The sequence below is a fragment of the Talpa occidentalis genome, unplaced genomic scaffold (assembly GCF_014898055.3).
Source record: "Talpa occidentalis isolate TD23 unplaced genomic scaffold, MPIMG_talOcc4v2.1 talOcc4.14, whole genome shotgun sequence".
In the NCBI taxonomy this organism is placed as follows: domain Eukaryota; kingdom Metazoa; phylum Chordata; class Mammalia; order Eulipotyphla; family Talpidae; genus Talpa; species Talpa occidentalis.
In genome coordinates this window covers 46,904,191-46,920,114 of record NW_023601433.1, presented here as the reverse complement: position 1 = coordinate 46,920,114, position 15,924 = coordinate 46,904,191, and the positions used below count along the sequence as shown (strand labels likewise).

The following is a 15,924-nucleotide window of genomic DNA, read 5'->3' as shown; positions in this document are numbered from 1 at the left end:
AAAAGATAAAAATTATAAGCCCAAATTTCACTGCCATGCTCTAAGTGCCAAATAATAACACCTTTAGAGTAGGGAAGAACAGCAACAACAAAAAACCTATCACTCAAGAGTTTTGTTCTAAAAATATCCAATGTTTATATTTTAATAGCTCTTATCCAAGAGTGAGACTTTTACAATCTAATTTGTTCATTCCCAGGTTCTTCTTGGTAAGTCAATGTAAAAATTGCTAAAAGATAACAGTTAAGCCAGTTCTCTATATTTTATTGCCAGGAAAAGATGCAATTTTTCATTTTTAAACAAAGAATATGTTGCAGTGGGTAAGAAAATGCAATAGATTGTTATAAACAGTAAGAAAAGTTTTAGCAAAACTAACAGATTTAAGATCATTTTGTGTACCAGAGGAAAACAGGTTTTCAGAAAAAATGTTTCAACATATTTTAAGACCAACATCTGTGACAGACTCTAAGAATTACTACAATGAATATAGAGTTCTAAAATTAAATAAGACCTGTAGAAAGGACCTGTAATATTCAAATACTCACTTTTCTCCATCCTAGATTTCCTTAGAATGTGTTTTAACATTCATCACCTAAAACTCTTTGTAGGAAAGGTTCTGCCAATTTGTAAATAACTATTGACAAAATAAATATTTGGGCAACAACCACAAAACCTCTATATTAAAACACACACTTTCTAAATTTTCACTGCATCAAAATTGAAAGCAGAGACAAAAAAAATTCAACCCCATTAAGTATCAGCAATTCTAGAAGATGATAAAAATATAATTCTTGGAATCACCCTCAAGCAGCATAACCATAACCATTTCCTACACAAGTTCCACTCTTACATTCACTAACTTCAGTCCTCTAGACCCAAGTTTTATAACCTTGGTGCTCCATTTGACATTGTAGTATCCTCTGACATACATTATAAAGTCTTAGTTTATTCCCTTAAAAATGCCATTTACCCTTTCCTTCCATGTGCACTATAATTCTCACACAATTCCATGCCTTCCAGCTGAGAAAAAGGAAATAAAATCGTGAGGCAGAAGTAAAGCTGAAAGGTAAATGGCCTCTTCATTGAAAAAAGACTATCTGGGATAGGGCCTGAAATATGTGGTAATATTATTGTCCTCATTTTATATATATCAGAAAATTACAGATTGAGCTTAAAGAACTTGCCAAAGGTGAATTTGCTAGTACAAATTTGCTAGCAGAGCTAGCACAGAAATTTCTGAGTTCTCTCAGTCTCCTTCAACAAGTACTGACATAGTACCAAGTACATTCCAAGAACTATGCCAGGCACTTGGGCAGAAAAATGAAAATGTCTTTTCTGCATACACAAAGCTTATACACCTAGTAAGACATACACACCAAGCAAATGTAATATTTTAATAATGATATGGGTTCCCTGAATAGAGGAAACTTCACAGTCCTGTTTTTATCATTCACATATGCCTTCCTGTATAAATCCTTTGCTCTGAACCAGTTTCATTTGTGTTTAGTGGTACCACTGCCATGCCATCTGAATCATTATCTCATCCATCCATTTTTACTTCCTTTCAACAGTGCATCTTCAGTCCTCCTAAATTAATTATGGTCTCCTCCCACTACTTTTCTTTTTACTTCCAATGCCATTTGCTTACTGTCTCCTTGAATCATGGGCAAAGCTCTTAAGATTGGTCTCTATTTTCTGTTTTGGAATCGCCAATACTTAAAAAATCCTGCTTTCAGGATTCTTAAGAATCGTACAGTAGCATCCTTGTAACAACACAGTAAATTTGTAAATATGTAAATTTCTAAGCATAGTGTTTTGTTAACTCTGAAGAAGTAGCTGCTAGATCTGCAGCGATCTGGATTCACTAATTCATTCCAAGTATCTGTACAGATACTGCTGTGCTAGGACACTATCAGTGTTAGGATCACTGTTAGTGATATATTTTATATCTGATTGGATAAGTAACTGTTCTCTTTCCTTAAACTAACTTACATTAAATATATTAATAAGGCTTTTCTGCAGAACTGGCAATAATACAGTAACAATACTCAACAACAACTAACAGTCTAAGATAAATTTGTAATCTCAAAAAAATCAGGCATTGCAATCTATCTTAGAAAGATTCCATTATAAAAAACACCAATGCTATCACATACTGGATTTCAATAGTTGTTAAACATCTTAAGCACTCCACTACAAGAGTTAGCAGAGTCAAAACAGATATGGAGAATTGGGAAAGGTAGGCAGGAATGTCATTATTTTTCCTTAAAAGCAGAATCCCCATTCAGTAAACTATGCTAAGGCATATCCATCTTAAAAGTCAGAAGAGGATAGAAATTACTTCCTAAGTATAATGAAAAAACGCAAAAAAAAATTGACTTTTTTTCTTTACATTTCATTACACAGACCATGACTTGACATAGAGCTAGCCTGGATAACCTGACTACTCAACACGTAGGTTGTGAAGCAGTTATCATCTAATCCTTGTCAACTATATGCTTTATAAAAAAGCATCTAACCAATATTCTACCAAATATAATTAAATAAATAATGATCAGTTTCTCATGATTCTAACACCATAGAAGTCAAACAAAATACTCTTAATGAGACATCTACCCTAAATCTTTTCTATAGGTAGTGGAAAGTTACTAAATGATTCTTTTTTTTTAAGATTTATTTATTTATGCATGTAAGAACTGGAGTGTAGGCCAGAGGTGAGGGTGTGAGAGGATTCACCAGAGACAGAGTGGGGAGCAGAACAGGTGGATCTACTGAAATACACTGCTGAGGGGAGCAGAGGGCGAGACAGGAGAGGTCTGCTGCGCCATGTGGGTTAGCTCCCTGCCCGGAGATCGAACTTATGCTGCAGTGGCTGGCAATAGCTGGATAGCACTGTGTCTTTAACCACGGCGCCACCAGGGAGGCCTCTACTAAATGATTCTTAATAATCATCAAATTTGCACTTTAGAAAAGATAACAGGAGAGGTTTACTAGATAGGAATAATTAGAAATCAAAAGCTAAGAGACAAGTTACAAGGATTTTATCTCTAATGGTTCATCTGAGAAATGATAAAAAACTTTAATAATGCTTTAACTTTCCTTGAGCAAAGGAAATGATGACTTGAAAAGATAATTGGAGGATTTAACCAACAAAGGTCAAGTAGAGAGGATAATCCTAAGTGAAGGATAACTGAGACTTGTGGCATTTATGTTCTGGTGTACACTACTGTTATTAACTAAAATTATTAGGAATAGTGGGGACAGTGTGTGTACAAAAGATAACCTTTGTTTTGAATATCTGCAGTAGTGCAATGTATCCATGGAACATCCTGGAGGTACAGGAAGCTAAGCTAAGTAAAAATACTCCTCTGACACTAGGCCAGCTAGAATAAATACACATTTTGGTGCTCACTGATAAACACCCTGTAGCTAAAACCAGGAGCAACTGAGATTACTTAGAAAGAAGATGTATTGTGGCCCATGAATGCTGCCAAGTAAGCACTATAAAAGTCTCCCCTTCTATCCCCATGACATCATGTCTTAGAATCTCCCAAGGAGCTGGAACAGCTCAGAGGCTCTTCATCAGAGGTTTAAGTTTTGAAACAACCGATGCCAGTCTGAGAAGCCATTTTGAGCAAAGGGGAATGTTCACAGACTATGTGGTAATGAGAGATCCAAACACCAAGCCAACCAGAGGCATTGAGCTTGTCATTTGTGGCAAGTAGAGATGGGTAGAGCCACAGATTCAAGGCCACAGTAAGATGAATGGAAGAGTTCTAGAACCACAGAGGGCTGAATCAAGAGAAGATTCTCAAAGACCTGTTGCCTACTTAAGTGTGAAAAAGATTTTTGTTGGTGGCATTAAAGAAGACACTGAAGAACATCAACTTGGCAGTATGGGAAAATCGAAGTGATTGAAATTATGACCGATCCAGACAGTAGCAAGGAGAGACTTTGTTTTTGTAACCTTTGAGGACCATGATTCTCTAGACAAGATTGTCATTCAGAAACACCAAAACTGTGAATGGCCACAACAGTGAAGGAAGGAAAGCCCTATCTGAGCCAAGAGATGGCAGGTGCTTCATCCAGCCAAAGAGGTCGAAGTGGTTATGGAAACTTTGGTGCTGGTCGTGGAGGTGGATTTGGTGTGAATGACAACTTTGGTTGTGGAGGAAACTAGTTGGTTGAGGTGGCTTGGTGGCAGTGGGGATGGCCATAACGCATTTGATAATGAGAGAAGCCAAATTTTGGAGGTGGTGACAGCTACAATAATTTTGTCAATTACAACAATCACTCTTCAAATTTTGTACCCATGAAAGGAGGAAACTTTGGAGTTGGAGCTCTGGCCCCTGTGGTAGTAAAGGCCAGTACTCTGCTAAACCACAAAGCCAAGGTTATACTCCTGCAGTGTATGACATGATTGTATAAATAATGCTTTGAGACCCAACTCCACTCCTCAGTTTCTTCCCAATGAGAAAATGAGGAAGGGCCCCCATCTGTGGCCCGGGCCACACTAGGCAAAATTACCATTATATCTATCATAGGCTGCAACCATTTCCAGAAGAGACACCAGAAGTCCAAGGATGAAAGGTACAGGGCTGATGCCACTATTCCTGATTTAACCACTGCTGTTCAATAAACAAATCTCTGCCTTTCACATCTAGGTATTTATTCTCATTGTCTATGTAAATAGGTTAAAGAATCAGCACAGAGAGCTATGGGTACACACAGGACTAGCAATTACACAATCTAAGTAAGAGTCTGAGCAAACATGTGGGTGGTGGTGTGGAGGAGTGGGTAGGAGGGGGGTGGTTTAGAGAGAGGAATGTGAAAAAAAATACCAGAATTCGTCATTCAGAGAAAGAGAGAAAAGCAATTCAGACAGGCAGAATGTCATGAAGAGAGGCAGAAAAATGTAACATACCATGGACCTATATGAAACACATGTTATATAGTCCCAGACAATCTGAAGCAAGAGCAAAGCCATAAAACACATTTTATTTCTCACAGACAGCTTTCCACAATTGGGATTTAACACAGAGTACAGACCTTTCCCCATAGCAAAGGAAAGTCCATAAACAGGAAATGCTTTACAGTTTAGGACATTTCAGTGGATGAAAAGTAATTTAAAAAAAAAGCCAACTCCTACAATCATAAAGGCAGCCAATTCTGTTTAGATTGTCAACAGTTTTAAAACATACTTACCTGTACAAGCAGTCCATATAGTCTGCACCTTTGCTATATTCCTCCCAATACCTATGATACATAACAAGTACTTGTTCTTCAGACTCCAGAACTTTCTACATAAAGAAAAAAAAATACTTTTACTGGAAGGCATTAATAATTTTTATTTGTAAACTGAAATTTTTCAAAAACCAATGTTCTAAAATAATTTACATAACTCAAGCATTTTTAATTGAATTTACAAATTACATTCTAATTTAACTACTTTTAGAAACAATGAGATTGGTGGTAAAACATGAATTTTAGATATGAAAGTGAAACATCCATACTGCAAAGTAAATTGTTATTGTCCAAAAGGACAAAAGTAACAGCTGTGATATTGTCTTTGGATGAGAATACAACATTAATATCAGTTTAACGTAGAACACAAGTCTATTGCCATCTATGTGTTTCTTCAAATCCATCACTTTCAATTAGACTGCTAGTTATAGATCATCTCTCCAAATTATTCTTTGCAAATAATATTATGAAGATGAACATTTTCCCACATTCCCCAAATAAGTTGTTTCATATTTACTTAACAGAAGCCTATTATAGTTTGAAAAATAAAAATCAAATTAAAATCTGAGGTCTAATTTTTATTTTTTTTAAGCAAGGTTTTTTTTTTTTTTTTAAAAGATCTATTTTATTTATACAATAGGTAGGGCACAGGCCAGAGGCACGGGAGGGTGAGAGGATTCACCAGAGACAGAGTGGGGAGCAGGACAGGCAGATGGACTGAAGACACTGCTGAGGTCTGCCATGCCATGTGGGTATCTCCCTGGCAGGCCGGGAATCAAACCTGTGCTGCAGAGGCTGCGAACAGCTTCACAGTGCTGCGCTCAATCTGTTGCACCACGGGGGAGGCCCTGAGGTCTCATTTTTAAAGAAAATCTAGTCGAGTCAGCATTTCATCCTTTTTCATAGCAGTATAGTAATCCACTGAGTATATATTCCACAATTTCTCTATCCATTCGTCTGTGGAAGAGCACTTGGGGTGCTTCCATAATTTGGCAATTGTGGACAGTGATGATATTTATGTACATTGGTGTAGACAGATCTTTTCATATTAGCGTTTTCATATTATTTGGAAAAATACCAAACAGAAGTATTACTGGACCAACAGAATTTCCATTTTTGTTCCCTTAAGCAATCTCCATACCATTTTCCACAGGGCTGCACCATCTTACATTACACACCAGCAGCGGATAGGACTTCCTTTTTTACCACAACCTAGTCAACATTTATACATTCCATTCTTTTTTATATGGGCCACTCTTACGGGGTGAAATGTTACCTCGATGTGGTTTTAATACACATTTCCCTGTCCCAAGTCCGTGGGCCATTTGAATATCTTCTTTAGAAAAATGTCTATTTAGATCCTTTGCCCATTTTATGATTAAGGTTCTTTCTTTCTTGTTGGATTGTGGAATTACTTTGTAAATTTGGAGCTTAACTCCTGATCAGGTGTGTGCTGTACAAATATTTTTTCCCATTCTGCAGGTTGATTTTTAGACCTTAGATTTCTTTTGTGATACAGAACCTTTAAGTTTGATACTTTTGTTTCCCTTGCTGTTAAGATGAAGTCCCCTATGTAGTGTCCTCTGTAGTGTGTCCTCTATGTTTTACTTTAAGTACTTTATGGTTTTGGTTCTTATATCCATGTCTTCAATCTATTTAGAATTTTTGTGTATGGAGTTAACTGTGGGTATGGTTTCATATTTTACAAGTGGCCATCCATGTTTTCTAACACCATTTATTAAAGAGCCTACCTTTTCTCCATTGTATGGCCATAGCTCCTTTGTCAAAGAATAACTGTCCATATTCGGATGAGTTTATCTCTAAGCTTACTACTATATTGGTCTGAGTTTCTGTTCTATTCCAGTGCATACTGTTTTGATTACTCTTGTTGGGTAATACAATTTGAAGTCAGGAAGTGTGATACCTCTACTTTTCTTTTTTTCTCTCAGAACTGTTTTAGCTATTTGGGGCTTTTTGTGGTTCCACATAAACTGAATTAACATTTATTTCCTTGAAAAAAAAAAAGAACTCTGTGGCACTTTGATTGGTATTACATTGATTCTGTAAACTGCTTTTGATAATATGGCCATTTTAATGATGTCAATTCTTCCAACCCATGAGCTCAGGTTCCATATCTTTGTGTCTTATCTCCTTTAACGAAGTTTCATAGTTTACAACATACAGGTTGTTCAACTCCTTTATTAGTTTACTCCCAAATATTTCATTCTTCTTGGTGTGACTCTAAAAAGAGTCACACCATTTGGTCACACTCTTCTTGGTGTGACTCTGCACTCTTTATGGAGTCACAATCTTCTTGGTGTGACTCTGTATTCTTCTTCATTTCCGTTTCTTTTGATACATTGTTTGCATGTAGAAATGTCACTGATTTCTGTGTATTGATTTTGTGTCCTGCCACTTTATGATATTCATTTATCATTGCTACAAGTTTTATAGTCTTGATTTCTCTAAGTATATTAACATGTCATCTGCAAATAGTGGCAGTTTCACTTCTACTTTCCTAATGTGCATTCATTTTATATTTTTCTTGACTAACTGCTGCAGTGAGGATTTCCAAAGTATGTTCAATAACAGTGGTGATAGTGGACTTCTCTGTCTTATTCCTGATCTTAGTGGGAATGCTTTCAACTTTCACATCCAGTGTAATGTTGGCTGTTGCTCTGTATATACTGTTCTTATAATTTTGAGATAAATTCCATTTATTCCCATTTTTGTGGTCTTTATCATAAACAGGTGTTGGCTCTTTTCAAATGCTTTTTGCCATCTACTGAGATGGGCAAGTGGTTCTTGTCTTCCTTTTTTGTTGATCTGGTGAATGAAAATGATTGATTTGCATATGCTGAACTAGTCTTGCATCCCTGAGATGAAGCCTACTTGACCATGGTGAAAGACTCTCCGGATGTTGTTTTCGGTTTCTTGGGATTCTGTTGAGGTATTTGTACATTTATGTTCAATGCACTCGTAGTTTTCCTCCCTTTTCAATTTTTTTTGAAGAGTTTGAATAGGATACGTATTATACATCGTCTTTGAAGGTTTGGTAGAATTCACTGGAAAAGCCATCTGGTCCTGGACTTCTGTTCTTAGGGCGACTTTCCATTATTTTCAACTTCAGTACATGTGACTGGACTATTTAAGCTGTCTATTTCATCCTGAGTCAATCTTGGAAGGTTGTATGAGTCTAAAAAATGGTCCATTTATTCTAAGTTTTCCAGTTTGTTTGCACAGAGATTTTTTGGGAAGGTTGTTACGATCTTTCTTAGTATGTTAGTATGTTAGAATTTTGCCTCTTCCATTTCCGATAATATTGATTTGGGCTTTCTCTTTTCCTTGTAAGCCTACCTAATAGCTTGTTGATTTTATTTTTTCAAAGAACCAACTCTTGGTTTCACAGATCTTTTTGGACCTTCTTTTTGTTTTCTATTTTATTTATTCTTGCTTAAATATTTATTATTTCCTTCCTTCTACTGGTTTTTGATGCTTTTGTTTTCTTTCTCTCGTTTCCTCAGCTGCAGTTAGATTGTTAATTTGAGATATTTCTTGTTCTTCATGTGGGTCTATATTGCTACAAATTTCTCTCATAGTACTGCTTTTAGACCATTCTATAGGGTCTGTTAGCTTGTCTCTCCATTTTCTTTCTTTTGCGTTGTTGGTTTTTGTGTTTGTGTGTGTTTTTGTTTTTGTCTCTCCATTTTCATTTTCCGTTTTCTAGATACTTTTTTAAATCTCTTCTTGAATTTCTTCAGTGCCCCAGGAGTTGTTCAAAAGCATTTTGTTTAGTCTCCATATTACATGCTTTGGCTTGTTCCAGGATTCTTTTTTGCGATTAATTTCTAGCTTTATAGCATTGTGATCTATGAAGAGGCTTGATATAATTTCTATTTTCATATGTTTTCTGAGACATGTTTTATATCCTAGTATGTGATTTATTCTTGAGAATATTCCATGTGCACTGGAGAAGAAAGTATAGTAATTTCTCAGTTTTCATTTAATTTTTTTATTAAATGTTATTCTTTTAAACTTGAAATTTTAACACTTAATGCTTAGATGATGGAGGTAACCTACCAATAGTATTTTTTTGCCTATCAGTAAATAAATTAAAAATAACAGTTATTAATATGCTGAGTATTTTTAGGAGATACTGCTGCTGATTGGACAGAATACAAAAAGTACAATTTGTTATTATGTGTTAAAAACAATAAAAAGTGTTCATGACTCATGGCTCAATAATTCCATTTCATAAGCATTTATCCTATAAAAAAATTTGGATTGTTACACAAAATAATTTTTAGAAACAGAATAACCTTAACTTAATATAAATTCTACATTGGAAAACAGTGAGCTAGTCAAATAACTAGGCAGCTACAAATATGTATATCAGGTATGTACCATTTACCTTGTGCAAATGCCGTACGTGATTTTCCAAAAAAATCTTAGTTTCTGTATAAAGTCTTTCTCCGAGGGGTTCAGGATAGGCCACACATAAAGCATAGATATCTCTAGTTAAAATGTTAAGGTTTTCATAACCATTAGAGATATTACTTTAAAACATGTGAGTTTGTTTGGCATTAAAAAGTGGAGGACTGACTTACTTCTCAGCTTTGGACTTGCACCAGGGACTTGGGGTTCTTAGAGGAGACATGGAAAAGAGACATGTAGAGACACTTGGAAGAGACATGGGTGAGGGACCCTGGGGGGGGGCTGACAATGGCAGTTATTATCTTGAGTTGTACTTTGATTTGATCCTTTCATCCTAGACTTGCCTGGCACTTTTGACTCCTTCCCTATGGTTCCCCACCAGAAAGTGCCTTAGACTTATAGCAAGCTTTTGGGCCTCAGCAGTCCTGCTACAGATGAATCCCATTTGGCTGGACATTTACCTTCAAGGAGATGGGTAACTTTGGGCATTTTATTGGGAAATATTATCCTTTCTCTCTTCTCTATGCACACTAATTTGCACACATACTTTCGGATCAAGTATGCTTTGTCTTTGTGTGCACGGGTGGCTGGACCCCTTTGGAAGCATGCAAGTTTGGGAGTCAAGGGGGGGCAGGTACCCTTGGTCACATGTTAACAGAGTTACACTGTGTGCTTTCATTTATATAAAGTTCCAAAGACAGAATTAGTCAATATTGTTGAAGGCTGTATATATAGTTGAAGGCTGTATATATAGTTTTACAATTTATAAAACAAGGAAACAATAGGTGCAAAAGTCAGAACAGCAGTTACCCTGAGGAAAAGAGCAGACTTGTAATCTGAGAGGAGAATGTGGAGGAGGCAGGATGCTGACAGAATTCTATGTAGTTATTATGCAGGTATTTATTTTATAATTTGTCCAAAACTATAATAGATAAGAGTTACCCACTTATCTATTATATTTCACATATACACATCCAAAAGCTTTACAAAAAATCAAGTACTAACAAACATGGTGGTATACAAATCTGGGTAGACATTTTTTATTTTCAAAATATTTAAGTTCTATGGCCTCTAAAATGTCCACATAAGCTATCTAATGATCAGAAGTCAACATTATATTCTTGATCAAAATAATAGGGAAAAGGAGGTCATTTTACCTTAGAACAATTAGCAATCTAGCCTTTCATTTTCCAAACTAAAATTTAAAGTAAGAGTATCTTTTTTTAATTTTACTGTTTTGCAGATAATTTTTATTTTAAAGGAAGTAGGAGAAAATTCATCAGCAGGTCAAGAATAACTGAAGTATCTGGAATAGATCAAACAATGAACATCTTAGAAATAACAACTGAAGGGACACTTACAAAGAAAGTCAGCTATTTAGAAGCCATTTACAAATCAACCAATTAACTATATATTCTATACATTACTAAAGAATACAATTATTCTTTTCTTTACCTCATGTTCACATTGCCTTTTCGTATTATCTTCTATAACCCAGCCCTTCTCTCTCTCTGCTCACTTTTTTCCATTAAAATAGCCTTGAAAGTACCTAAGTACTTGCCTAGTCCAATCTCATTAAACATAAATAGACTAACATTTTTTCAATTGTGATTAAGATTCATGATCCAAAATAGTCATCCCTGATACACCACAGAAAAATATGAAATATTAATCTAATAAGATCTTCAAAGGCAGAATCCATATCAATTCTTCATATATGCTGGAAAGTGTAAGGAATTAGATGTTAGAAATTGTCCATTCAAGTCTATGCTCTAACAACTACTACCTGTATGATTCTGAGCAAATACCAATTATTAGTTTCCTCATATATCACATAACAATATTTATATATGCCTCATTAATATATTGCTTATTTGGGGGTACCCAATAACAAAAAAATATGTAAAATATCCTTGCAAGCCAATGTTAAAAAATGAAACAAATGGGGTCATTTATGCCAAGCTCCACCATGACTTAATAATATAAGTGCAGTTTCAGAATCTCGTAAATTTTAAAACAAATCAAGTGAAACTTGCTAATGGGAACTAATGAGCTAATCTATATAAATCCCCGTCTTCTTCAAAGGAAGGCGGCTTTGCCTGAAATAACATTTTCTTTTATTTTTACTAATAATCTGTCCCACCTTAACTATAAAAGTCTTCCATTTTGTATAACTCCAAGAGCTCCTTTCTACTTTCCAGAAGACATTCTACTGCTAGATGGGCTCATAAATCATTTAATAGAGCCAATTAGATCTTAAATTGGTTGAATTTTGTTTTTTAACACTATGAAACCTTCCATAAGACATTATCATCATTTAATGGATCTTTGGCACCTAGAACATAGGTTGTCTATTTCTTACTGGCAAGTGCAGCTGTAATGAATTAAATGGTTTCCTGTTAAGTCTAAAAGAAAGTCACTGTTTCAGCATTGATATTCAGCTTAATATTAACAACTGAGTTAGGCATTGAGAACAAACTGAAACACTGTCTTATGAAATCCAACCTTTTCTAAAGAACATATGTTCAACATAATGAGGGCAGTCATCTTTAGCACCAGAAGACTGCTAGAGAGGTACAGCAGATGGCTGGGATGGAGGAATATAGGTCACTGGGTTTCAGACTGTCCTAGGGAAACTATATATAAAAACTACATTTTCATAAAGAACTTCTAATTCACAAACACAGACAACCCAATTGAAAAACAAGTTGCCATCTTACAATCATTGAACTTGTTCATACTCTCCCTAGAACACTCTTCCCCCAGGTATCTGCATGACATGCTGCCTTGCTTTTCTCCAATCTCTGCTCAAATATCAACATCTTCAGAGTTTTCCTGATGACCTTTCTAAAAGAGCTGCATACATACTCCAACCATTCTCCATATCTTATCTTTTTATTTTCCTTGATATATTATTACCTGCTATGAGAAGCACAACCATCAGATTTTTTTAATCTCTATTTATTGCTTGTTTCTCTTAGTAGATAAAAGGAATCAGTGGTTTGTTTACAACTGTATTCCCAAATCCTGCAGTAGTGCCTGACCTATAATTAACACTAAGATGAAAGGTTATCAAAGATTGTAGATTGCCACATATGGATGATAAACTTGAAAATGCAAACATTATATTTGAAAGTAATCACATTAAAACTTCATTGCACAACATGCTATCATTTTTTAAAATATTCATTGATGTTCATTAATAAATTTATCAACACACTATCAACAAGAAACTCATCAAAGCCAAATGCCAGTAAAAGGATACGAGAAGCGATCATTCCATGTTGCTCTTTCGACATATTCCAACATAACAACAGCTTTGATTGTCGTTAAAAGTTTGTTCCATGTTTCATCAAAATCTACTACTCTTGGTTTCAAAGACATTGTGCAAGTTTAGTGTTGAAATCTGTTAATTAAAAACAACAGTATGGTTAGCATGGATTCTACAAGATAAGTAATTTGTGTTTAAAGTACCATATAATAATATAATAGACAAAAGGGATGATAGCACATAGTAAAAACACAATGAACACTGACTGCCGTTTTTTTTTCATGACTGTACAGACAGGGATTCTATAGAATATTTGCATTCATTATAAACTCTAGGAAATGGACAGCTTTTAGTACAAATTATTTATAATCAAGAGCACTGTTCCAAAGATTCAGAAATCTCATTTCAGAAGTACTAAAAGAAAGAAGTCAGTATCCGATTAGACAAAAATCCAACTCCCACCATGAAAAACATGTACGACACTCAATAAAAGGTTCTGAACCATCAATTTAGGTAAACCGATTGGGGAGGAAAATTTCCATTTACACTACAAAAAAAAACTCGAATTGTAGAGTAGAATGCAAAATAAACATGAACTTTTAAGATGAAAAAAAAATGTTAAAGTTCAAAGAAATATCAGATTTGCAGCAGAGAGCTTTAGGGCTATATCCCTCAGTCTGCAACTAACAGGGCTCCTTAGATTCTCAAATTATGCAATCTCACTTGAACGAAAAGCATAGCTCTAGCATAGGACCTCAAGTTCTGGTGAACTTGACTTGACCACTCCGGTAGCAGCCAATAGACTCCCCTTTTGCATAGCAGACAAAGCTGTTTTCTAGGAGTTAGCCAGTTTTTGGAACAAAGTGTCCCAAATTACAGAAAGTTGATTCAAGGTAGATTCCAAATCTCAGTATCATATTAGAGGAACAGAATTAAGAGAAATCTTTTAAATTTAAATACACAAGGGGATATTTTCTGGCATATGTTTAACATCCTCCCCATAGTTTTCCCTTATAACCGAAAGTGTGAAACACTAACTTAGTCTATTGTAAGGCCAAACAAGAAAGAAATTATCATTTCTCTTGTCTCTCACTGAAGGGTAAAAAAGGGTGCAGGCAAACAATGGGGGTAGGGGAAAGAATAAAGAAAAAGAGAAAAGGACAAAGAGAACAGATAGCTACACACCCCCAGCACACAAACTGGAGGTAGCCCTAAGCTGTTCTTACCTTTCTGTCCATCAAAGATAGAAATCTAGAAGCTTCCAAGCAACAGACTTCAAGAAAAAGGAATAAGACAGCGGCCAAGCAAAAATCCAAAAAATATGTGTCGATTTAAATCAACAATCTTTCTTCAACATCAGAGAGACTCCTCTTCTATACCTTCACCTTCCAAAACTAACTAGAATGGATAAGCCATAATTTCACTGGATGTGTCTATATTGGGAGGAGGGGAGAAAGAACTTATTCTCTAGCTTTAAATCAGGGAATTAACCTAACTCCTTCATACCCTATTGACCAAATCCTATCTAACACGTTACTGAATATTTCCTAAGTCAGTTCATTCCTTTGTAACACTACAAATGCTCTGGATCAGGTCCTTAGCAGCTTCAGTTTTTATTAATCTCTTATTCTTCAAAGAAGTAATAACTAAATATTGTAAAGTGCTTACTATGAGCCAAGAACTATTCTAAGTGCTTTATATAAAATCAATCTTCCCCATAATCTGATTAGGTAGATTTTATTGTACTCTCCATTTCTAGATAAGAAAATTATCTAGTCACGGGGAGATTAAGAAACTTGCTCAAGGTAACAAAGCTATTTAATGGTGGCATCAGGATTAATATTTGTGAAGAGCCTGCAACTACTATATGAAACGACACTGCCTTATTAATTTTCTAGTGAACATTTAAATACTTCCCAGGCACACTCCTAGAAGATCACGGGTCAAAAACAAAGTTGGTGACCTTCAAGAATCTTTCTTTTTTTTTTTAAAGATTTATTTATTTATTTATACAAGCACTGGGTACAGTCAGAAGGCGGGAGGGCGAGAGAATTCACCAGAGCCAGAACGGGGAGCAGAGCAGGCAGAAGGACCGAAGTACACTGCTGAGGGGAGCAGCAGGCGGCCGGAGAGGTCTGCGCGCCATGCGGGACCCTCCTCCCGTGGCCGGGGAGCAGCCAGGGATCGAACTGGCGCTGCAGAGGCTGCAGGCAGCTTTGCAACCCAGCGCTCAACCGCTGCGCCACCGGGGAGGCCCACCTTCAAGAATCTTGAAGAAGAATCTAGAATCTTGACCCAAAAAGTCAAAGACAAAAATAACCTATTTTATTAAAAAAGTGGGCAATGTCACTCATACTTAACCTACTTTGATGTTTTCCAATATTAACTGCATTCAGTTTAAACTCACTGGCAACATGGCACACCAAAGTTCTGTGACTTGACCATACACTAAAGTACCTCTCCAGCTTCCTTCTCACACGGACTCCCTTCCTTAACATCATAATCCAAACTTTCTCTCGTTTTCAGGTCACAGAACCCAAGTGACTGATTCATGCACCCCTTTTCTTCCTCCTTCCACTCATTCACTTGACTCCAACTGATGTCACAGACTTGATCCAGTATATCTGCTTTTAGGAAATTTTCCTGGATCCACTGAATTAGATAAGGTGCCCTACCTTACATATGAAAACTCTACGCTTACCTTCATAAGAACATTTGAGCACCCAAAACAGCAATTATCTGAATGTTTGAGGGCAGGAACTATTTTACAGCTCTATTACCAAAAATTTGGTAATGTTCCCTTCACATTAGCTTTATCCCCTTATAAAAATGGAGTATTATATACACTACTTATAAATTATTTTAATGGCTGCAGAAACTGACATTTAGCTTTATTCCGATTGTGATAGAAACATAGTGACATTAATTGCCCTGCCAGGACCAATCGTTTTATAGTAGAATGAGGACAGCTGCAATGA

At 35.9% G+C, this 15,924-nt stretch overlaps 1 protein-coding gene across 3 annotated transcripts in view; it reads right to left on the bottom strand.

Moving 5' to 3' along the window:
• The window catches only part of CUL2 (cullin 2), an 88,942-nt gene that overhangs the window by 47,410 nt on the left and 25,608 nt on the right, over positions 1–15,924 (bottom strand). For all 3 annotated transcript variants that reach the window (XM_037510459.2, XM_037510458.2, XM_054695002.1), the window contains exons 2-4: positions 12,941–13,081; positions 9,653–9,755; positions 5,203–5,297 (exon numbers count right to left, since the gene is read on the bottom strand). In XM_037510459.2, the coding sequence (XP_037366356.1) occupies positions 5,203–5,297; positions 9,653–9,755; positions 12,941–13,059 (317 nt within the window). In that variant the 5' untranslated portion in view covers positions 13,060–13,081. The remainder of the gene's footprint in view (positions 1–5,202; positions 5,298–9,652; positions 9,756–12,940; positions 13,082–15,924) is intronic.